Source organism: Corapipo altera, unplaced genomic scaffold (genome assembly GCF_003945725.1).
Source record: "Corapipo altera isolate COAL_440 unplaced genomic scaffold, ASM394572v1 1, whole genome shotgun sequence".
NCBI lineage: Eukaryota > Metazoa > Chordata > Aves > Passeriformes > Pipridae > Corapipo > Corapipo altera.
Window position 1 is genome coordinate 1111011 of NW_020884873.1, and position 24049 is coordinate 1135059.

General features: G+C 38.4%; 1 protein-coding gene across 1 annotated transcript in view; it reads right to left on the reverse strand.

Annotated features, from left to right (window-relative positions):
• Positions 1-2331: 2331 nt before the first annotated feature.
• SLC15A5 (solute carrier family 15 member 5) overlaps positions 2332-24049 on the reverse strand; it is a 33248-nt gene continuing 11530 nt past the window's right edge. The window contains exons 5-9 of the mRNA XM_027668201.1: positions 22050-22239; positions 17209-17397; positions 12744-12875; positions 4580-4688; positions 2332-2787 (exon numbers count right to left, since the gene is read on the reverse strand). Of these exons, the coding sequence (XP_027524002.1) occupies positions 2643-2787; positions 4580-4688; positions 12744-12875; positions 17209-17397; positions 22050-22239 (765 nt within the window). The 3' untranslated portion in view covers positions 2332-2642. The remainder of the gene's footprint in view (positions 2788-4579; positions 4689-12743; positions 12876-17208; positions 17398-22049; positions 22240-24049) is intronic.

Consider the following 24049-nt stretch of genomic DNA (forward strand, 5'->3'; position numbering starts at 1 on the left):
CAGACAAGTCCTATCCAGGGAGTTAACTAATCCTCTTTTTCTTGCAGAATGGTCTTCATCAAACAATTCAACTGCAGTAGCTGTATTCTATTATCTGCTTTCATCTATTCTTGCATTTTGATTTCTGAGATAAAAAAAAAAAAAAAAAAAAAGAAAAACTGGTCTTAGGAAGCTTGAGGTCATTTGGCCTGAGAATGCATCAGGGGAAACACTGTCTTGAAATAAGGTTAGATTTCTTGTTCTCCTGTTCTCAATGTGAATGGTTCCACACTGCTGTTATTTTTGCAGTTAAAAAAAATAAAATTAGTATTAGGTGTTAAAAGCATTTCCAGCCCAATTATATTCACTGGCCAAAATCTTAGATTTTATTCTTTTATTACATAGTTCTTCTCCTCTTGTGTATAACTCTCGAATGCATTGGCAGCAACCACATACCTCCTGTCAGCAGACTCCAGACAGTATTTTTGTAACTCTTCTGTGCCAAGACAAAGGTCAAGTCAAGTGTTCAAGAATCTCTCAGGGAAGACACTAGGAATTTTCATGGCTTAAACAATTATTGCAATACATTTTAGAAAATAATACCTTACAAGCAAACAACTCTCAAGCGTGGCTGGTAAATTTACTCAAATATGTGGAAATTAGTCTGTCCCCCACTTTGGGGTGCCCTCAGAGAATAGATCCTTCAACCTCTCCTCTCACAGCCCCAGCTTCAGCTCAGCTTGTGCAGCCACTTTTGGAGGGAGAGTCTGTCCCTTGCTGGCAAGAGCCAGGGCAAGGCAAGCAGGCAGCCTTGTTTCCCCCACACCACTTCTTACAGAGCAAACAGGGAGCTGTACACTCAGCTCTGCCATCAAGGCACGACATCCCCCACTCAGTCAGAAAGCAGATCTTTGACAGGGATGATCATTTCAGATAAAACTTGTAGAAAGATATACTTACTTCTTCCATCTCCACCGGGGCTTCCCAGGATTCTTTTTTTTAACCACAAAGATATTAAACAAGTTCCACAAAAATCTCACTTCCAGATGGGTACTTCTTTCTACAATATCTGTTGCCAGCTGGGCTTTAATGGGTCCCTCAGCCACCTCGTATCTCTCCTGCTGACCCTGATCTCCATCTTCACAAGTTATTTCCCATGGGACATATGTCAAATGCTTTACTGAAATCAATGTACATCATCTCTACTATGTTTTGTTTAGAAAATGAGTTCTCATTACACAGACATTAAGGTAATCTGTCAAATCTACCTTTGATACATCTGTGTTGCATGTGAACTGATTTTTTTTTTAAATCTCATGACTAGAAATATATATTTTTAAATAATTAAATACTAGTGAGATCAAACTAAGAGTTCCTTGCCGCCTTCCTTCCTACTTCTTAGGTGTATTTACTACCTTTTGCTCCCACTTCCACCATGGTCAACTCAAAGTTACAGCATAAAATATGGTTAATGGTGGAGAAGTGATTTCCTTCCCCAGCTCTTTTATAGTTTCAGCTCACAAACTGCCCTGTATCACTTAATTACATTCTTTTAATGCAGTTTCTCCTGTGATAGAGCATTCCTCATATCTAGCAAGCATTTTGACTTAACTACCAGTTCCATTATGAACATCTTGATATCAAAGTGTTCCTTTAGTTTCTGAGATTGATATGTTTCCTTATGACATAAATACTCCACTTCTATTCTCACTCTTTTTAGTAATATGACTTTTAAAAAGAAATGTTAAGTGCTAGATTAGCATCTCTCACAATAACAAAATCAGCCAATCAACAAAGATTTTGTGTAGATCTTTAAACTAGAATGCATTTTACTAATAATTTTTTCACCCCATTTCCAACTGCATCTACCCTTTCCCAATCTTTTTTTCCTAATTACATTCAACTCCTGAAGCTGGGCTACAGTTCATAATTTTGATGTAAATAAATTCTAGTCTCCAGTTCTTCTCCTATCATTTTTCTTTGTATCATCCTTTATGGATGGCAAATCTCACAGGGCTTCTGCCAAATAAGACTGGATGCCTCAGCATCAATTTTTCATGGCACAGTTTATGGACTGATGCCTGGTATACAGTATGTAGTATATTTTTGGTAGATCTCCAAGCAATTTGCAAGGAAGATTGCAAAGTATGGCTGTGTCCATTTTAGTGACATGCAAACTAAGGCAACAAATGGCAGAAGGCTGAGTAGCAGATCAGCAGCAGATCCAAGAGCAGCACACGAGTCTCCCACCTTTGCAAGTATCAACCAGCCAATACCAGACTCCAAAATTACTTGTAAATGTAAATACTGTCACAAAGTAATTTGCTAAACAAAAGAATACATGTTTATTAATTTTGAACCGTTCCTAAGTACAAATATATGTGGATACCTATTTATTTCCATATAGACATTAAAAGCCTCTCCCCATTAACCATGCCAAGCAGTGAGCTCTCCTTCTCCTCAGTGTGAATTATGACAGTTCAGCCTCCTACAAGGCAAAATCTCATGACAAATGCTATTTTGTAAACTTATAAATAACATTGTTATTCATCAGATAATTCACAAATACATTGGTGGTTCTGCTTAAGTATGCTAGGTAATTTATCATCAGAAAGTTGGTGGATAACACAATCAAAATTTAGTCAAACAAGGGTGAAAATTTATCAGATTTTTTCCATAGGAGACAAAATGGGAGAAGTTCTCAGGACAGTGTCATAATGCTTGATGGCTTTTCCATGCTTCAAAAGTTTTTCTCCAGAAAGACTTCCTCTGAATTCACCGGTGTAATCTTCGTGCAGTTTGTTGTATCTGGGGAAGATGATAGGGAAGGAAAATACCAAAATAATCATCCTTTCAGGTATTAGCTTCACCCATTGTTTATTAGGCAATACTTTGCAAGATACAGTGCCTTCTGAGTCCTAAAGTTCTAGGCAGTCAAAAAAATAGGACAGTGATATGCATCTTCCTAGAACCTTTCAGATCTGCAGGATGAGAAGTGCAGAACTGGATACAAATGTTAATAATACCTGTACTGTGCCTTTTTAATGAATTTAAAAAATAAATATGTCTTTTTCCTCAGAGAAATTTTAGTATATTTTCTAATTCAGAATTTTAAAGCCTGATTTCTCCCACACGTAATCAGTGTTTGTCTGAATGGCCCTGGCCCTTTTTTTCCTCCCCTCTGGAAGAATTCTTATTCAGCACAAAATGAAACAAATACATTTGACCTCAAAAACCTTATTTTTTTAATGTTTTGGTTTTCTTATTGAAAAATGAAGTGCCTTGGTTCTGAAGTGAAATACTGATTTGAAATAATTTTTTTTAAAACTTTTTTTTCTTACTCTTAGGAAGACACATTTCCTCAAAAACATGTTAAGTTGTGGAAAATTTTTTTACTGAGTTGAATCCAATTTTATGTCAACTTTTTGACTACCAAAACCTTTTATTTTCAGCAGTAAATGTCACAAATGAAAATTTCATTTTACAGAAGAATAAAATCCCATTTCATAAGAGGAATACAAAGTACATGCAGGAGAAACTTTTTTAGTTGTGGTTCAGGTCACATTTAAAAGAAGAGAATCGCATTGAAAGAACTGACAAGATGCTACAGTAAACTTTGGTGCTGCAAAGTTGGTGCTAAATGTAATGGAAAAAGCAATACTTTTGTCAAGAGCTCTAGAAGTGCACTACCCTTGTAAGTTTTCTATTACTGTCATCATCAAATCCCTACTTTACAAAGGTTTCTGAAGGATTTCCATAGAACTGCCTCCCAGTGTCTAAGAGTAAATGCCTTTTGCACATGACCCTTCCCACTCTCGGTGACACAGGTTGCTTCCCTCCCTCTTCTTTACTTCAAATATTACTTATAATGCTGACAAAAATATTACTTATAATGTTGACAATAGAGAGTTCACTGTGATGAATATTTTGGAATATGGAAGGCAGGCTAACTTTCAAACCTGGATGTAAGAGGGGATGGCAGTGGTGAGTTCCTTGCAGTTTACAGGGACATACAGGGATTAAACCTACGCTCTATAGGTAGCTTCAAATTGCTTCCTGTGTGGGGGTTGAGAAATTCTGTTGTCTCCATCAGAAAGTTGCTTTCATCCCATGCCCAGCAGAGTGTCAGAAAACCTTGCAGGGTTGTGCTGTTGAAACCACCGCATACAGCATCAATCTGTAGTAGTCTGCTGCTTTCTTACCACCCCTCTGACTACTGTCCTGTACTAAAGGTGTAAGCTTGTTGAGATGACTGCATTGTTTTCTCTAAATTGGTAAAAAGCCAAGTGCAGTGGAAGTCAGTTCCATGGCCAAGATATCTTTGTGCTCCTATCTAAACTCCATGCCAAAATATTTACACCTTTCTATAAAGAATATGACCCTCTTCTTAAGGACATTTTTAAATTAATAAGACCCCTTAAGTATTTAAGGTTTAAGACACCAGTCTTTTTTGTTTAACCTTACCACATTTTTGTTGTGAAATCTCTGTTGGCATATCTATCACTACCAATTCTTAATTACAGACTGGTTTACAGATTCTACAAGAATTTCTACCCACACCTACAAATGAAATGTCAAGCTTTCGTTTTCTTACACATACCTGTGTGCAATGGTCCAGAACCCCAGGGTGTTCACCATCATTAAGGAAGCCAAGAAGAAGAAGAATCTCTCCAATTTACCTTCATGCAGCAAGTGTGGAAACCAGTTGCCTGGTAAAGCAGACATTTGAAGCAGAATTAGTTTGCCTTGCAGCAAGAGACATGGCTCATATGAAAGACACAAAGATAACTTTGTGTAAGACACAATCCCAGCAGGTGCTCTGAACCCCCCTGTAGGTGTTTATACAGACTTCATTCTCACAGCACCTACGTCAGTTTGGGTTTTTTTGAGTCTACAGTGTCTGTTTACTCTTGCTTTGCAGATGGGCAGCAGAGACCTAAAGAAACTAAAGAACCTTCCTAATAAATCTGAAGTGTACTGGAAAACCTAATTCTGCACAGCTACTCCTGAAATGATTGGGCCACCTTCCCTCTGTATTATCCTGTGCACACAGCTAAATTAATGTTAAATGTGAAAGTTTTAGAAAGAGCTACAATAAGGTGGCCAGTAGAAATCCTTATTCATATCTCTCATGCTTTTAACAGGTTCTCCTTAATAAAAAAAAAAAATTAAAAAGAACCCCAAAACATGAGAAGCATTTGCTTGGTGCCTTGGATGGTGCTCCATTACCAAGATGCCACCTGACACTTTACCTTTCTTTATAGCTGCCTTTAGCAACACATTCTTCTCTTGCATGCAGTGTTTATTTGCATGAATCAGATCTTTTTGTACCAAAGCTTTTGGCAATAGTGTCTGGGACATTTTGGCAGCCTCCATTCAGCAGAGGACAGAACCATCTGGGTGCATGAAGAGGCTTCCCTGCTTGTATACCTGTGTGCTTCAGTTTGCAGCTGCATTGCTTTCAGTGTTCATTGCAACAGGTCTGCAAACAAACTCAGGTGGTAAATAACTATGGAAATCAAAATGCTTGAAAAGAAAGCCAGCCCCAGTCAGTCTGCAACTGAACACAGTAAGTACCTGAAGTACCATAATCAACTACAGCAAAAACTTAAAAATAAGGTGAAAAAGAAGACAGAACATGAAGTTACAGAATATTAGAGACCTATACAGTGCTGTAATGACCGTTTACATAATTTGGAACTACAGGATATTTATTGCCTTCAAAGAAGGCAGATAGACTGTCTTCATTAGCAATTAATGAAGAAATATAGAGTGTGAAGCAGCTGGTGCTGAAAATGCAATGTCCACACAATCCACAGCTCAGGGGGGTTCACGTCAGACCAGTTCCCACTAACAGCTGGAATATATCAGACATTAGCATTCCTTTTTCTTTAGCTCCATCCAAAAGGAATACACTTGTTTTTATGCTCCAAAATCATTCTGCAATGCAAATCAGAGATGATCAGGAGATTCAGATTAAAAGCACACTCCTAATCTTCACTAAAATACCACCATTAATATGCCCAAAGTCACCTTTCTTAGCTACATCCAAGTCTGGTATCGAATCCTGCCGATCTAAATAGTGTGGCTATTCACCTCTTGAATGACCTAAAGAGGAGAGGAGGAAAGCCAGCTTTCTTGCCACAGCTGTGCTGCACAAACCTGTTAGCCTTAACCAATCTTTTGGCCACTCATGCCATCTTTAGCCATCAAATGCCAACCTTAACTTGTCAGTATTTTTCTAATTAGAGAAAAAGAGCAGTTCCACAGCACAGGAGAGACTGCAGCCAAAGAATTACAACCCCCTCCCCAACCCGCATCCGTGTATTTACATTTTTTCCTCTTCCCTCCACGTCTCAGAGTTGTAAACGTTTCTTTTCAAAGCCGCTGCCTTTAGCTCTCCTGGGATTAACAGAGAACAACTGCCATCCGTGCAGCAGTTTTCCCAAACCCCTCTGCAGTTCTCCTCGTGCCAGGTTATCTTCCTGCCTGTCTCAGAGCAGCACCACCTCACCTCTGCCTGCGCCGCTCCCTTTGTAGCGACTTCTCAGAGCGAGTTTTAAAACGTTATCATTTAACACTGCAAGTCGACCGAGCTCCTAGGTGCTGTAACTTCATTTTAGTAGCTTATAAACTTTTACTGTCATAATTCACAATCAGGTAGTTTTTCATTTCGCAGCCCCCTGTGGCCAGTAGAAGTCGGGGAGAGAGAGCGCGTGGAGCTGATGGAAGAGGAAGCGCGCACGGGGTTCGGTGCTATGGCTTGTCAAAGCAGAGTTCACACTGTCTGCTCGGTTATTCACATTGGCCAGGCTGACTTTATGAGCAGCAGGAGCTCTTTAATGGAATGGCATTTAAAATGGAACCTGAACAGAAAGCATGTACTTAAAAAATAGCACCGAGCGATAAAAAACAAACAAATAAGTAAAAATAATTTAGAAGCTTCTAAGAGAATGGAGTAAAACAGACCTTTGAAACTGTCTTACCACTAGTGAAGGCACCAGATGGAAAGGCACTGAAAGGGGGAAGTGTTGGAAGGGTAGGAGGGCAGCCTGGCAAGCAGGAAATCTGGGTTCTGCTCCCGCTTCACCACCAGTCTCCTCCATGACCTCGGTCAAAGATCATTGCTCTGTCTCCTCCCTGCTTCTTCTAGTAATGGCTAGTGTTTAAACAGCAAGGGCAGGATAATGACACAGAGCTTTTGGAAAACCCTCTAGTATAAATGAGCAAGATCATAGGCAGGGATAAAATTGGATTGGGCATGGTAAGGCTCCAGGTCATAACACACACTTTTCCCCCTCTCTTGTTTCCTGCTCTGTCCAAAGCAAGAGGACTTTTCCTTTCAGAGAAGGGCAACGAGGTTTGTCAGGGGTGTCTTCTTCTACAGAGGAACAAGGATGGCAGCAGTCCTAGGATACCCAGACTGTAATCCTACTGCCAATATGCATTTTCATCAATGGACACAGCAAAGATTAATGTAACTATTTCCTATTTTCAGCCAAAAAGGTTTACTTCTCACTGTTTTTTCTTCCATTTCCCCTTTTATTTAAAAGTTTTTCCATGAAAGGGGAGATAAACCTGAACTGCATTTACTTCTACTTACTTTACAGAGAATCCTCTCCTCTGCTGGCAGGAAGCCTTGGGAGAACAGTCATCAGTGCTAAAATATCACCCACGTGTTTCAGTCACCAAAACTCCCTTTAGATGCTTTCACCCCTTACCCCTCTAACACCTTCCACAAGCTGTCTGCAGACTCCAGCACCCTCCACTGACCAGGTTTGGGGTTCATACCTTCAGGACCTTACTCTCAGCCATGAACACCAGGAACTTAGTGGAGCAGCTTGTTTGTTTTTGTTGGAGTAAAGCACCCTGGGCACTGCTGTCTTTCAATAGTCCAGCACTTTCTCATCCTTGAATCAGCATGTGATATGCTGACAATTCACTTTCCCCTAAAAGGGACTGCCTTTGGGTTCTGTCAATCCTTTACTTTTCTATGGAGATTGCCAACAGAAGTGCCAATTACAAGGTTGGTTTGTCACATGGATAATTGCTCACTGGGAATTAATTTTCTACAACAAGCTTTTGATTTACATTTTTATTCCAACAATGGAAATACTTTGTAGCATGAATCACCACAAAGAATCAGAAGTTTCCTTTAGTTGGCATATATTTTAAAGAAACTTTTCTTACTGGTTAGAGGTGAATTGGGTTTGTATTTTACAGCAAATTTAGAACAAATTAGAACATTAGGTCCTAGCAGTGTCAGTTCCTCAAGCCTGCTCTACCATCATGGAAATGAAGTAGCAGGTGAACTTTCACTGACATTTTGCAGTCCTATCAATTTTGTATCAAAACTGCTCAGTTAGTACAAGAAAAAGGAATATTATATAGCACCAAAACACGTGATCCTACCAAAACAGGAAGAGGTGTAGGTGAAGCAGAGATTAGGACATGGACAAAAACTTTCCTGGGCTGCTTCTGGTGGATGACTGACAGCAACAAGCTACTGGCACTGTCAGCCACCAAAGAAGATGTAGAAAAGGCTGTAAGCCAGACTTAACAAATACTAATGCACACATGTATCTGTTACTAGGATGGCACCCTTGGAGAGCTCAAGGGAACGCCCAGGAGTTGCACAGGAAGGCATTCAGTTGTTTTTACTGAATGACACCATCGTCATTACAGAGAAAACACTGGAAACAAAGCAAAACAGTCTTATGGCAGAAGTCAGTCTATTCAGTACCATTCCTGCATTTTTGCATCTATCCAGCAACCTAGACTATGATTACAGAAAAAAATTATTTCATGTCTTAGGTTTATATTGCCTTCAATCATTTCATCAACTTAGTGGGCATGTATTTAGTGTTTAATCATATCCAAATTAAAGTCTCAGTCTGCCTCTAATCCTTATTAGCTAAGTAGGCATCAGTGGACACCACCATCTGGACTGCAAGAAATACCCTTTAGCTTTATCATCTTTGGTATTTAGAATCACACAAGGTTCCAAATGAAAAAAAAAAAAAAGCCACAAAACAAAACACAAAAAGCCCACAAAAATCCACAACCAAAAAAAGCCAAGAAACCCAAACCACAGAAAAAAAACCCCAACGATTCTCTAAATACTGTGTCTGGGGCAGTTTCCTTCCTCTGACCTTCTTTATTTTTGTTTCTTTCTTACATATTTATATTATTATTTTTAGAGAAATGTATTCTGAAATGATTGGCATAGGAGGACAGGTTTTGTCTTGCATCTTCTTCCGTTAAAATGTTAGGAGAGGTAAGAGATCCAAAAGAAAGCAGTTTCCCAGCTTGTACTGAAAATATCACTGTCACCCATCATCTGTTTGCACTCATCAGATTTTTAAAAAAAGTCTTATTTTATCATATTCACACCATCCTCCATGGATGCGTTAAAAATGATTAATGCAGCTTTGACTGACTGATATCTGATCAACTTTGCCAATAAAAAAAACCCAAATAAAATTCTAAACCAGAGACTTGAGATAGGATATAAAAAAGTTTAAATTTTGTCAACACCCTCTGTGCTTCAACACTTCAAAATACACATTGGAGGATCTACTTCGCTGCAGAAACATGGCAAACATGGTCTCATTGCTTAGAGATGGGAGAACCAGAAATAGTCTTGGCTCAGGTTTTAGTTGGGACAAGACAAAAAGCATTCATAGCCCAGGAGTCACACACTAAACCTTGTTAAATCTTGCAAAACCATTGCATGAACACTATCTTCTCTTTCAGAAAATGAGAAAGAACTTTCAATATAAATAAACTAGCTGAGCTTTTTTTAGGAACAAACAAACAAAAAGGTTCTGGTTGGTTTGCTTTACTCCCAGTTCCATAAATTGTCCAGGTACCAAATATTCGACAAGCTCTTTAAACAAAGCTGAAAAGAACCTGACCAAATGTCAGTAATGAGGGCTTAATTTGTGTAACTGGACTGTAATTTAAGCCAAGAGAGGACACAGTTTTATTCCCTAAATCACTGTCATCTTTAGAAGGTTCAATAGGTAACCATTAGGCTTTATAAATTTTAAAATTATTATTTTTCTGATCTTTAGTGTTTCCTCACAAGCACCAAAGAACACTGTAAGAAGCCCAATGGAAGAGCTGGAAAAAGTACAGATGGAACAGAAGAATTTTGTTTATAACATTTCCTACCAAACCAGGAGAAAAACAAAACCAAGCCTAAAATGTTTCTTTGGTTTTGTCATAGTCTGTACCTAGCTACAGAAGTCTGATCTCAAACCTACTTTGATTTAGGAGTCAGCTGGACAAAAATCTATCTGTGATGAGTAGAGGAATACTCTAAGTCTTCAGTCTGAAGCATTATAACACAAATGAGGATACAGGAATATCTCCATCTTTTACAGACTGTGAATTGCATGAATTATGGTAATTTGGAATAATTAATCTTATTCAAGCAAGGAACACTGGGAAAGAGATAACTTGTGAGATTCCACTTATTTTTAAGAGTAAAAAGTGAGAGCCTAATAATATGTTGTTTACATACTAATAAGGAAAGCATCCTCTAACACTCTTGTAACTGGACCAGCAGAGCAAACATTGAACATTTTTCACTTAGTTTTTTCTAAAGCCTTTCGAGTTTTCAGAGGACATTTCTTATTTAGGGGTCTATTCAGTCCCATTAGAGAACCTTAATCTGAATATAGACTGCCACTGAATCCCTTGGAAATTTAAGAGTGACTTTTGTTCAGGATAATGGTGGGGTCAGTTCCACCCACAGGAACAGCAGGTCTGACAAAGTTAAACAAAGACATACTTATAGTGCCTTTTTTTTTTTTGACCAAATCTAAGTAGAGAAGTTTGCTATATATAAGAGTAATCAGGATTTTAGGCAGAACACTTCTCAGTTTGCTCAAAAATCTTGAGTGAAAGGGGTCAGAACATGGCAACTGCATCCTGTGGAGAATTTGGAGAGTTCAGCCTTCTCGATCCCAGAACAGGATAAGAATTTGAAATCTCTGTTAAAACAACATTTCTGCCAAGGAATGAACATTTTCTTTTTTGAATCAATTGAATGATTTCACACAGAATTACAGCAAAAGAATAAGTCACCTTGATAGAAAACGAGACAAAAATGTCCTGAATTGAAAACCAAATGCAAAAATTGTTTTCCTTTATCGCTTTGTATAAAAATACTCGCTAATAAATTAGTTACATGATAGTGACACAACATAGGCAAAATATTTTGGTGCTGACATTATGCTTAATTATTTTATAGTTATTTATTTAATTATACCCAAAGTAAAACTGCAGTAAAATATGTCAGTTTTACTGAATATTTCAACTTTAGAGAAATTGATAATTTCCATACTTCAGGGGGAGGAGAGTAAAAAAGACAGCAACACAGTCTTTCTTAAACTGTTTGTTTCATTGAACCCATATTATACTGAACCCATAGAACTCAATGAAAAACAATCTGTTCCACTGGGGGACATTCAAGGAGCTCACCTCTCCACACTGGATGCCTTGGTACTTAATAGCTCTTTGCCTGATTCATTTCTGTGAACATTCCTGTTTTTTACCTATCTCTAGGTGATGTTTTTATACCTCATAATAAAATTTTAATTGAATTTTTAACTTAAAATGAGCACTGCATGTCAAAGCATTATTTGTTTGTTCAGATCTTGCAAGTAGGAATAAAAACTTCCTGTCATCCTTTCAAAATACCCACTTTCCCTTGTTTTTAAAATACACGATTCTTTACATAGGAAAGAGAAGAACCCAAAACTTAACCCCGAGCAGTTGCAAAATTCTGCAGCCGTGGTAATTGCAGTGGTGTCATGCATTGGGGCCAGGAGCTGTGCTCTCTCAGAGAACAGTTCTCTGTAACACAGTACCAAAAGAGCTTATCAGTGGAAAGCATCTTTAGAAGTACTGCTTCAGCAAGTGGAACTATTTCAGGCGTGAACAAAGGGATCCTTGTCCCTCGGTTCAAGTGCTCAAGTGCTTTACTTTTTAAATTTACCTATGAAACAAGTCTTTTCTGTATTGAACAAAGATTCATCAGCAAAGGAAAAATGACTAAGAAATTCTTGGCTTATCTTGAAAGTCAGCAACCCAGAAAAAACTCCAGTTCAGGGCTTACACTAAATTCAACTCAACAGGATGAATCTGAAATAACTCCTTTTGAAACAGGAAGTTCTCTGGGAATTGCAGTATTCACCTGCAAAAGGGTGAGATCATATTTTCACTGAATCTGGTTCTTCCAATAGCTAGGCAAAGGAAATGATGTAAAGAAAGCAAGAGAAAAGTAATGGGTCCAGAGGAACCAGTTCCCTAGACAGCCTTGAAACACTCAATCCACTTCTTTTCCCTGTGATTCTGTGGAACAGACAGGAATACACGTTCTCTCTTCTTTAAAGCACAGATCTTCCTCTCATGGCCAGAGGCTTCCACATGAGTGTGAATAACATGAACTTATGAACATAAAAAGGTGCTTCCTAGCCAATTTATTTTCTTGTCTCCCAGAACAGAAGTACAGAGATTGGATGTGAGGACTTCCTGCGAGATGCCATCCTCTAATTATTCCAACTATCAAAACTAAGATGACTCATTAAAATTGGATGAATACAGTTGGAAGGCTATTTCCTATCTTAATTCCATCTTAATTGTGAGAGTAAATCAATGAAACTTTGGCATCTCCTTTAATTCTGCTGCCTAATTCTCCAAATCAATAATATGAGAAAACTGCTCCGCAACACCAACCATGAGCATACTCTTACCTTGAGTGCCTGCGTGGGCTGTCTGAACAAAGAAAGCTCCCATAAAGCAGCCAGCTCCATTAAAGAGAGCTAGAAAATGCATGGAAATCCCTCTGATTCTTTCAGGCACGAGCCGGAATGAAAGTAAGGCACCTTGGAAAGGAAACAGATACAGTTACAGGTTAAAAAAAGAAAAAAAAAAAAAAGAAAAAAGAAGTAAATTATGTCAGAAGGTAGATAAGACAGAAAAAAAAATCTCGAAGCATCTGCAATAGAGAATTTCCATATTTTATACAGAGAATGTACTTGCTGCAGAAGAGCAATCAGATGTGTTGGCATGTACCCTATTAACAAAGCATTATCTAAACTGCTTAAGTGAATCTCTGTAATAAACTATAGCTCGTACAACAATCAGTGTTCCACAAGTACACAAGGATTTTTCACCCCTATAGCTGCTTTCACCTTTTAAAACCTCAGGCATAAGCAAGACCAGAGAAACACCACCATGAAGTATGAAGACAAGAGGTGTGATATTTAACTGCAGAACACCAGGAACTCCTAGGCCAGAGGCAATGCAGTGCTGCCCCTACTAAATACTTCAGAAATCTAGAGCTCTGTGTTAACTTGGACAGTTACCTTGCTCTTTACTTAAAGCAGGATAATGCTCTTCTTCCCCAGAATGCAATCCCCAGACTCACAGGATAATTTTTAAGACATCCTTCTTCATTTTTTCTTGCCAGAAGGCTAAACCAGAAGAAGCAACAGCTTTGGTACTGAGGAGAAGCTGTAGCATGCTGTTGTAGCACAGATGACTATAAATAATCCCACCAGTTGCAATTTGGTTAAAGTAGGTTACAGTAACAGCAAGACTTTATAATAGCTGTTTTTCAAGTAATCTCCCCTGATTATCAATAACCTCTGTTTCCTAATTTCATACCTTGAGCCCTCATCCACACTTGCTTGCCAAGCCCCAGTGCCTCCCAACCTGCTTCATTAGTTGAATTTGCATGACCTCTAGCTTGAAAAACATGCTGTAGGGGATCCTCTTTGGATGTTGAGTCGCCTGAAACATCTCTGAATACAAATGAAACTTTGCAATCACGACCTTTCACCGTTTATAACTTGAATGTCCAAGTGAGAGCTTTGGAAACTCTCACCATGGAGAGTGTTTTCTTCCTTATTCATAAGAAGAACAAAAAGCCTGAGGGCAAGTGAAAGCAACTGAGCCTGGGACATCATCTGTAGATACAACAACACAGTCTGAAACATCACACAGTCAAGTGTCCTGGCTAATCTGAATCACTAAGACTAAAAAGTTTTTGGTTATACCTCTCTTCTAAAAACAAGGGTGCAAAACATGCATCTTGGCCAAATTCAGCCTGGGCAATTGCATCCTCCTTACCTAAATTACCCCTGCTGTTTCAGTTGCATTCTGCAGTAAAACTATTAAAGAGCTGCTGCACATCACCCTGGAGACTATTGCATTTCATTGGTGGGCAAAGCAATCCCAAATATAGCCTCTAACAGAGCTGTTTGCTACAAGGTTTCCCATTTCTAAGTGTTTTGAGACACACTGATGATGATATTCTTGCAGCACTTCAGCAAGCACTGATTTCTTTTAAACCATTGGACTTTAAAAGATTAGTTTCCTAGTTAAAACTGAGGGTTACAAATTCAGCCTGGCAGAGGCCTGTGAGATCTTACATTCTAACACTGTGGAGGAGAGCAATATCATTATTTTGTTTTTAAATACTACCTTAGTGGTAGGGGAGCATTAAATGATGATATTATTCTAAGAGATGCTAATGTCACCTGAAACAGATGATTTTACAAAACTCCTGTCAACAGGATAATGAAATATGTTGTATAAACATAATTCTAAGTATCAGGGACCAAATCATAGACTGGCTTGAGTTGGAAGGGACCTTAAAGATCATCTAGTTCCAACACCTCTGCCATGGGCAAGGACACTTCCCTCTGGACCAGGGCTCTGGGCTCTGCTCAGAGCCCCATCCAACACTGACAGGAATGGGGCATCCACAACTCTGGGCATACTCTGCCAGGGCCTCACCACCCTTACAGTAAAGAATATTTTGCTAACACCTAATCTAAACCTACTCTCAGTTTGAAGCTGTTACCCCTTGTCCTGTCACTACATGCCCTTGTAAATGGTCTCTCTCCGTCTTTCTTGTAGGTTCCTTTGAAATACTGGAATGACACAATCAGGTCAACCTGAAGCCTTCTCTTTTTCAGTCTGAACAGTCCTAATAAAAGAGGTGCTAATGAAGATAAAGAGTTTAGTATGCCAAATCTAACTTCTCTAACTAAGCACTTCAGAAATGAGATAACTCCTTTCTTCCCTCTGATTACAAGTGTGAACATTTCTGTCTTCAACTCGGATCATGTACTTTCAGGTCAAGTAAATTATTATGATAATTGAATTTGACCTTCTTCATAGGAAAGGCAGTAAAATGTCAGGAAAGTTGGAACACCTATTTAAGTGTCTAGGCTGTCACTAACATCCACAGAGATCCACTGGATGGTTCCTGAATGGCAATTCAGTTCAAACTGAAGCAGAAACCTGGAGCTCAGTTCAGAAGCCTGAACACAGATGCTTAGTGCTGCCAGATGTGCTTCAGTGAATCTCAGCCATCTGCTTGGGGGTGTCATCAGACATGGTGCAAGACCTGTGGGAAAAACCATGTTCTTCTCCAGCAGCACCTGGGGTAACAGAGACTGCGAAGATCCTGCTTGTCCAGCGTGCATGGCCAAGACACTCCATGACAAACGGGGCCAGACATCTGTGTGGGCAAGGGAATGGAGGCCAGCATCTCCATCAGCTACAGCAATAACCTACCTTTAGTTTTCTGTATGCAAGTCTCAAGTTTAGACTTAGTCCCATTTGCCTGGGTTCTTAAATCATGCCTCTAACTGCTGCTCTTAGCAAGATGCTTTATCTTTACTTAAATGGGTAAAGATGGCTTTTCTTCCTAAGAAATTCTAATCACAATCCTTTAAAAAGATCTCTAAAAAAGAAAAAAAAAAAACAGGATGGAATTTTATTTCTTTTCTAAAGGCTAATATCATCTTCCAGTCACTGGACTTGAGTTGTGTCCCGGTGTGCTGGATTAAAAAGCTTTATTCTAACAGCAGTATTCTTCTCATGCTTTTGCATGAGAAGACTGTAAGCAAGTCACCTTCTAACCTTTTTTTTTTTTGTTAAGTTAAACAGAGAAGGTCACAGTTTTCAGTTACACTTAGCCTGTAACCTAGAAACCAAATTACCTGCCTAGAAACTTGTCTCAGTTAAGTACTTGAGAGCTATCAGATGAAGAGGCATTATGAAAGTGCTAAGTATTTAAAACTAGGGAAAATTACCTTTTTAGTGACAGGCTGCGACCCACAGCTTTCAGTAGTCTTAGAGGATAAGAACGAAGCTGAGACACTGAAGTTATTTCCTGCTCTTAAATAAAAAGCTGAACATTTCTGGGGTTGTACTGGAACAAGAGACACTCAATCCATTGAATTAAATGCCTACAGAGATCAGCCAGTCAATTACTTTACCTGTGTCTCTAAGTGAATGTTGCTTACATTATTTTTATAATACTAACTTTTTTTTTTAAACTCTGCAAGGTAAAACACGAGTAAACACTCTTCATGCTCCTCAGAAGAAAATAAGCCTCAGAAATGTCAGTGTAGACATGGAAAAGTAAATAATGGAAGGTAGAAAAGGTTCAGACTCACAATCAAGAGTATGACTACATAATGTATGGATGGCAGACACAAGCTGAGCTCTGCCTGTGCTCTGAAAAACAGGAGTGTTTATCTCTGGCTGCATGTCACAAGTTAAGGTGTGATGATCTGTGGAGGCATGTTCTGATGACTCCTGATTGGACCACTAACAAAAAATCTTGCGTCTGCCTACAACATTCTCTAGGTGAGTCAGTTGAATTGTGTTACCTGCCCACATGTTCTCTATGTTGGTGAAAAACACATAATAATTCTATTTGCTGGGTCCACAAATGGAAAGTGTTGAGCTAAATTGCTTCACCTTGCTTTGACTGTGGCCTTTAAGGTGGTCACAGACCATAACCAGAGCTTAGCTGTCCTGTGTATTTTTGTTCTGTCTCAATAAAATCATCACAGAAGAGTCCAGGTCAGAAGGGACCTCAGGGGCTCATCCAGTCCAGCCCCTGCCTGTAGCAGGTTCAGCTTCAAGGCCAAATAGTGGATTGCACACCCCAGGGACCTGACTGGACCGTGCTATCTTCCAGTTAATCTGGAGCAACATCATTGCTCATTCTGAGTTACAGCCAGCAAAGACAAATTGTGCTTCTCCGAAGCAGGTAAAGCACAGATCTGCTCATTAAGCCCATGGAAGAGAGCCAGAGATAAAATATCAAATGACTGTAACTATATTTAGGCAGCTGATATAATTCTCCACGAGTCAGGACACTCTTGCTTTAGCCTACTAGGTTTTACTTACAGGAGGGAGTTACCAAGGCTTCAGCCACTCCAAGGAGGATGTATTGAGGAGCTAAGTGGAAGCAAGGCATGGAGGAGACCAGGAGAACCTCCTCAGAAAGCGTCTGCTCCACCTGAGGGAAATGCTTTCGGTGTATTTCAGAGAAGCCAGCGACCATCACGGAAAGTGCAGCAGATAAGTGACCTACAACTGGGCAAAGACAGAGAGCATTCTACCAAGGCTGTAGTACAGGATCTTCATGTGTTTATAACGAAGCAAACTCCTAAGAAATGCAAAAATAACTTCCTTCCCCTGCCCAAAAACATTCTTTCTGAACACCTAAATATGAATATGGCAAAGGAACAGCAGCTCAGCACAGAAGGAATTTAAGAATGTGGAATAACAGAGAGAGGAAAAGCTTTTCTGAAGATCAAAGTCACAAAGAACAGCTTTTTACTTTTATTTTTTGAAGATTGAGGGAGGTAAGAAAGGAGGAGAGAAAGAAAAGGCAAATGTTGTTCCAGATATCACAAGAGACTGGGTAGGAAAGACTACCAAGCAGCAGGAAATTCTCCTACTTAAGCAGCAGTAAGATTCTGAAATACACATTAACGCCATAAACTTTAACCGTTTGTTTTCTATTTAAAAAAAAAGCAGTGCAGACACTCAAAATACTACATTTCTAAGGCTGAAGGCCATGGCAGATAGGAGAGGAAAAGATTCGTTGTGCATATCGCATATCAGGAGATGAAAGATTCCTACATTTTCTCCTTTTCATCTACTTTAGAGTTCCCTTGAACTACTCTAGAAAGTTTGTTTATAGTGCATTTGCTGGACTTTTAAACGTTTCAGGATGAGAAGATCTGCCTTACTGGGAGAGTTAATCTCCAGCTTTCTAAGTGCTTACACATAAGCTGTGAGACCACAGTTGCCTCCTGCCTTTCTCAGCTGTCTTGAAGCAGTATTGCCACATGATCCATAGCACACTGGATCCCCAATACATTTCAATATACCACTACACATCCAACTCATGGAGTCTTACACCTACCTCAGTGGTAAGGCAGAAGTGCAAGCACTGCATAAGCACACAGGACCAGAAAAAACCCCAACTCTATGTGTTCAGCCTCATGATAAAAGGTTCTAAACCTTGGATGAACACTTCACCCATTGCATAGAGGATGCAATTTAGATGTATTATTTTATGTTTATTGATCTTGACAGTATGAAATGACTGTAGCCTCTCAGAAAAGAAACACACAAAGCAAGCACAGTTTTCACGTAAGTCTCTGAACCTGAAACGTATATATTTCTTATGGTTTGAGCTCCCACTTATTTTAATCAAATTTCTGATTTGTCAGCATTTCTAAGCCATAATGTGAGGAGAATTTGGTTTCTTTTGACAGTTTTGGCTCAAATACTTGGACTATGTTTTTCTTTCAAAGCCTCCTCTGACTTCATGACTGATAATTGTTACACTTATTAGATTTGACGTCAACAGTAAAAAGCTTTTGTTTCATATTATATTTATAACAATATAAACTTTTTCCTTTTTGGGTGTCGGTATGGAAGAGGTGGAAAACTCATATAGCTAATTTCCTTAGCCTTGTTATGTTTTTGCAGGCCTCTGTGTTTCTTCTCTCAGCACCAAACTCTCACACCCTTCCGCTGTCACAGTTTTCCTACATTTCCACAGCTTTAAATATCCTTCCCAATGCCTAACCTGAGCCTTGGAAGCTGTTTTGCTGTTAAGGCTCCTCTAGTGCTTAATGAGAACATCAGTGAATTATTGCTTGAAAATTGATGACAGGGGGGAATTCAACAGCATTTTCTAACCAATGCAGCTTGTCAAAGCCAGGTATAAAGCCCTCAAGGAGCTTCTTGTAACCTTCCAAAGCAAGAGCTCTCCTAGTGAAAAATTATGTTGGTACTAAAGAAACCTGAAGCAGTTCAGTATTACTGCACAGTTCTATACTTGAAGCATTTTCCTTAAAAAAGGCCAATACATTTCAGAAAAAAAGTAAACTGTGAATGCCCAACAATTTTAATTTTAGTCTTTTAAGGCTTTATGTGGCAGAGGAAGAAACCAAGAGACTTGGAGATCTGTTTTTCCTAACTCTTCTCCCTTCAGTTCTGTTTGAAACAAGCAGCTAGGATGACCATCTGAGGCTTTGGTTTTATAGTTTTAATAATATTTGAGGGTGATTCTAGGACAAGGTTCTTTATGTTATCTGGAGACTAAGGTTGTACTGGACCTTCGTGAGTCCTGATCTCACATCCCGAATTGTACAGGTTAAAAAGCTTTCTTAGAACTAATACTTGTTCATACTAGAATGTCTTTAGGGATAAATGGTCATCATGAACTTCCAAATCACCTCAAATAGGCGTTGGACTAGAGGCTTGCTTTTGTGTCCTGTATGGAGAGCTGTTCTCCATATGACTCGTGGGTGGAGTAAATCCAAGATTAAGACAACATTTCAGTATAGTCAGCCATTAAGAATATTACAGAAAGAACTTCTATGGCTCAGGTGTTTTATCTAGAACCTTCTGCCTGTAGCTGATGCACACACCAGGCACACAATTTCAGTTCTCTACTGAATCTTCTGCATTATTGACTGAATCAAGCAGCATCAAATATAAAACAAAACAAAAAAAAAATCCAAACCCATCTCAACAATCAAAAAACCCACAAAGAACTAAGAAACTGGAAAAACCCTAAGTCTACCAACTATTTGTGTTTTTTGTAAAGAGGTCAGGATATTCAACATATTTGGGACATAATCTAAATTTATGTTAAGATTTTAATGGTTTTTAGGTCATATCTAATTTACAAATAAACCAACAGCTAGAGAGAAAGTAACAGATTGCAGTTTTCATATAGACCCTTAATACAGAACAATCAGATATTTCAGTTCAACATTGTCTATATGGTTTGTCCTTGAAAACTGTTATTCTTAACATACTGAGAATTTCCAGAAAACTGTTGAAATTCCTTCCTCTTACAAGAGTTGAATTAAAATATAGTTATAGGCTGGCTTAACACCAACTGCCTATTTATACTTCCAATTTTGTTCCTGAAAATAATTGTGAACTTAATTAACTGTTGGCAAAAATATTGGCACTTAGAGGTCTACCATATTTGCAGGTGCAGTCATATACTTGGATATGTGAAGCCATTGCCTGTACTCACAGGTATTTTTATGCCTCAGGTAATTTATCACCTCTAACAGGAGGCTATTTTAATAAATGAAGCTATTAAGAATAAACCACTGCATATATTCTACTGCTGTTCAACATAAGAGGATAGAACATTAATACTAACTTGGAACTTTCCATAGTTTAAAAGAAAATGATTATCTGAACGTGCTTTTTGTGTTTTAATGCAGATGTTATTTTTAAAACTAGGGTAATTGCAACCTGCTGTGTTATATGCTTCTGGTTTGTATAAAACTTAATAACACTCTTAATTAGGCTAATTTAGTCAGATTAATACCTCTGTGTGTGTCAGTACTCACTGTGCTGCCTGCCATGGGGCATTGAATTAATAGCAGCACACTGAGAAAATAGTGGTTTATAAATATTTTCATCTGAGATTTGTAGTGCAGACTGGAAGATAAAAAATGTAGGAAGTTTAATGAGAGTATCTACGAAAGGGAATAATTTTAAGTGAATAAAGAAGGGAGGCTGCTTTTCTGGTGATACTACATGTAGCTGACATCAGAAAGGGGTCACAGAGGATCCCTCCATATCACTTCTGTTCTGTAGAACATAAGAGGTTTGGGGATAATTAAAAGTCAAATAAATAAAAATAAATAAATAAATCACACCAGTGTCTACAGAAGGAGGCCCAACCCTTACTAAAGTGACCATTGCTTCTAGACCATGAATTGCTCTGAAATGAGTGCCAAACTCCAACCCTGAGGTTATAGTGGTTACTGCTGAAAGCACTGGGACTCACTTTACCGCCATGAGAAAAAGAGATAACACTTCACCTTTGGAGATCGCTTTTTGTTTTAGGCATGTTTCAGTTAAGGATTTTAATGATCAAATTGCTAAACACCTGAACAATTATCCCATACTAAGTATTTTAACGAAAATTCTAGTACTGGAGAGGAAAGCTGTGCCATTACACACCCATTTGTCTCACAGAGTTGATTGAATGTTTTCTTTTGCTCATCAGTTCTAAAAACACCCATTGCAGATACACAGTTAGACTAGATACTTTTGTTTCACTTCTGATACAACTGCAGAATCTGGAAAAAACTGTACTAGTGATAATACAGTTTCCCTCTTATGAGCTGCAGTCCTAACAACAATGCAGTTACAGTGTACAAAGTAGCAGAAAAACAAAGCCTTTGTTCATAACCTACTTATTTAAATCCAAACTCACCATTTTGAGCAACACACATTTACCCAGTATCAGAGAGCAACTAACTAAAGGACTTTTTCTTTTCCAAAAAGGACTTTCAATGTTAATTAACTTTCCAAAAAGGGATAAACAAACATATAGAAGATAACCAAGTCAGAGTAATTCTCAAGAGAAAATAGTTAATATCACTTCTCTCCAATACTAGGATGACTTGTAGTTATTTTTTGTGTGCCTCAAAATTTTTTATTGGTCAGAAGCATCTGCCTCTGTCCTACACAAAAGCTATGCATTTTTTTTCTTGATTTCTAGTATGTGTTTCCAGGACTTTCAATAACTCCTTTGAAACATATTTACCTCTGAGCATCATCCCAAAACAAGTCCATCTTAATATTTATAGCCAGAAATAGTTGTATAGGATCATCCATCATACTGAAATTTCTCTTTCAGAAACAGAAAACAGAGTAAAACTGTATAAACACGTGGATTTTATACATACCAATGTAAATTGTTGGAGAATGTCCAGTGTCCTTGGAACTAAAGAGACATGAGGAGTTAATGCATTCCAATATAGGAACAAGAATCAGTAGGGGCACAATGCTTATCACATTCATTGCTGCAATTGGGAAGACAAATCCGCTGAAGTGCAAGTTGGAATTCATGGTTTGGAGATAATATCCTGAAGGAATCTGTATTGAAGGATAGAACCCCACTCCATTAGTTTACCAGGTATCTTTCGTGGTTTTACTATATTTAGAAATTTCTCTGACATTTTTCCATCTGAAGAAGTCACATTAAACCAAATACCTGCTGGTCAAATAACCATTCATGAAGGAAGCCTTTCAGATAGTGACAATATCATTCTCTGCCAGAATGTAACATTGTCCCTCTATAACATTTTCTCTTGAGTTTAACAGTTCAAAGCAACAGCTGGAGAATTTATTTGACCACCCCTAGTTAGAGCTATTAGCCAATATACCAAATGGCCTAAAAATTTAGTTTCTTTGCCCAGACAGTGTTTAACAGAACAGAATCTTAGAATAGCAAGATGCAGAGGATTTATTCCTAGAACAGCAAAATTTTGAACTTCCGATTGCGTGCTCAAGGTGAGAGATTTTCCTCAAGACACTCTTGCCAACACATGGCTTTAAAAGCTATGAGGAATGAAAATTTGGCCACAGCCTTAGAACCAGCTTAATGCAACTCAGAGCCATAGCAGTTACATAGAGGACTTCCTTTTGCTCCTGGGAACCGAAAACTGAACCCAAAAAGAGGCAGATGAGGAACCCACCAATGGCAATTGTCAGGGTATGCAATTACGTAGATTTGTAAGACTCTTTCACTACAAAAGCAGATAATTTCTCCTGCTTGTGCGAGGCTCTACAGAAGATCTGCTGAGTTTATTAAAAAAGAATAAAATCAAAACCCCAATGGCTTCTACCAACAGATTTTTCAGTTCTGGTGGGGGTTTGCTTGTTTGTTTGCTTTTTGAGGAAGCTTGATTAACTAATTTAATGTACAGCAGGGAGCCATAATCCACTACATTTTACTAAAGGCAGACTCCAACTTGAGCAATTCACAGAGTACTGTCATGACAGAGCTCAATGTAGAACTGGTTTCTTTACTCTGTTTCTGTTTTCAGTCAGTTCAGGATTCCTGCAGCATCCTGCACAGCTTTTCAATATAACTGGTAACTTCAAAGCCAGGTAGAATATTACTGCTTTGTAGCAGTCTGAAAATTAATGTGTAGTTAGTAACTGAGCTCATGGAGGGTTTCTCATCAATGGTTAGAGTTGACCCTACTCACTGGGAGTCTGTTCAGTGCTAAGGAATTACTTAAATGATAGATCTTAATAAAAATATGAAAAAACCCTACATTCCACCTCCAAAAGAACATATAAATTGAAAAGGGAGAATAAATGGCAACAGAACTATGCAAGTTTAGAACTGAGCCAAATTTTGTTGGTTCCTTTTTTTTCCAATGCCTACTGCAAATAAGAATTGACTTCTTAATAGGAATTAAAATATCATCAACATGAATCACAGGCACTGAAAGCTGTTAATAATATGAAGAAAATGCTCTCAATCTTCAAAAAAAAGATACTGATCTATCACTTATTCTGAGAAAGAGTCTTAAACTTACAGGAAATTCTGCTAAAGGAGTAAATAGATTATTTCAGCAGTGGAAATACTTCTATATTTTCTAGATAAATACCTGATTATTACAAATTTCATCAATGATATTTGGTTAATTTTCATCCAGTCACTAAAGCATAACCTTGGTCAAATATATGTGTTTGTTGGTCTGGTAGGTGTTTTTTTTTGTTCACTGGGGATTTTTTGTGCCTTTGGGGAGAGGGGGGCATTGGGGAGGGAACAGGAGAAAGAATAAAGCAGATGGATGAGAATGTGGGATGATGGCAAGAGGAAGTGTCAGCGAAGCAGTATATGCCATATATTTGTATGAATTTCCTTAAGCAGCATTTTAACAGCAATAGG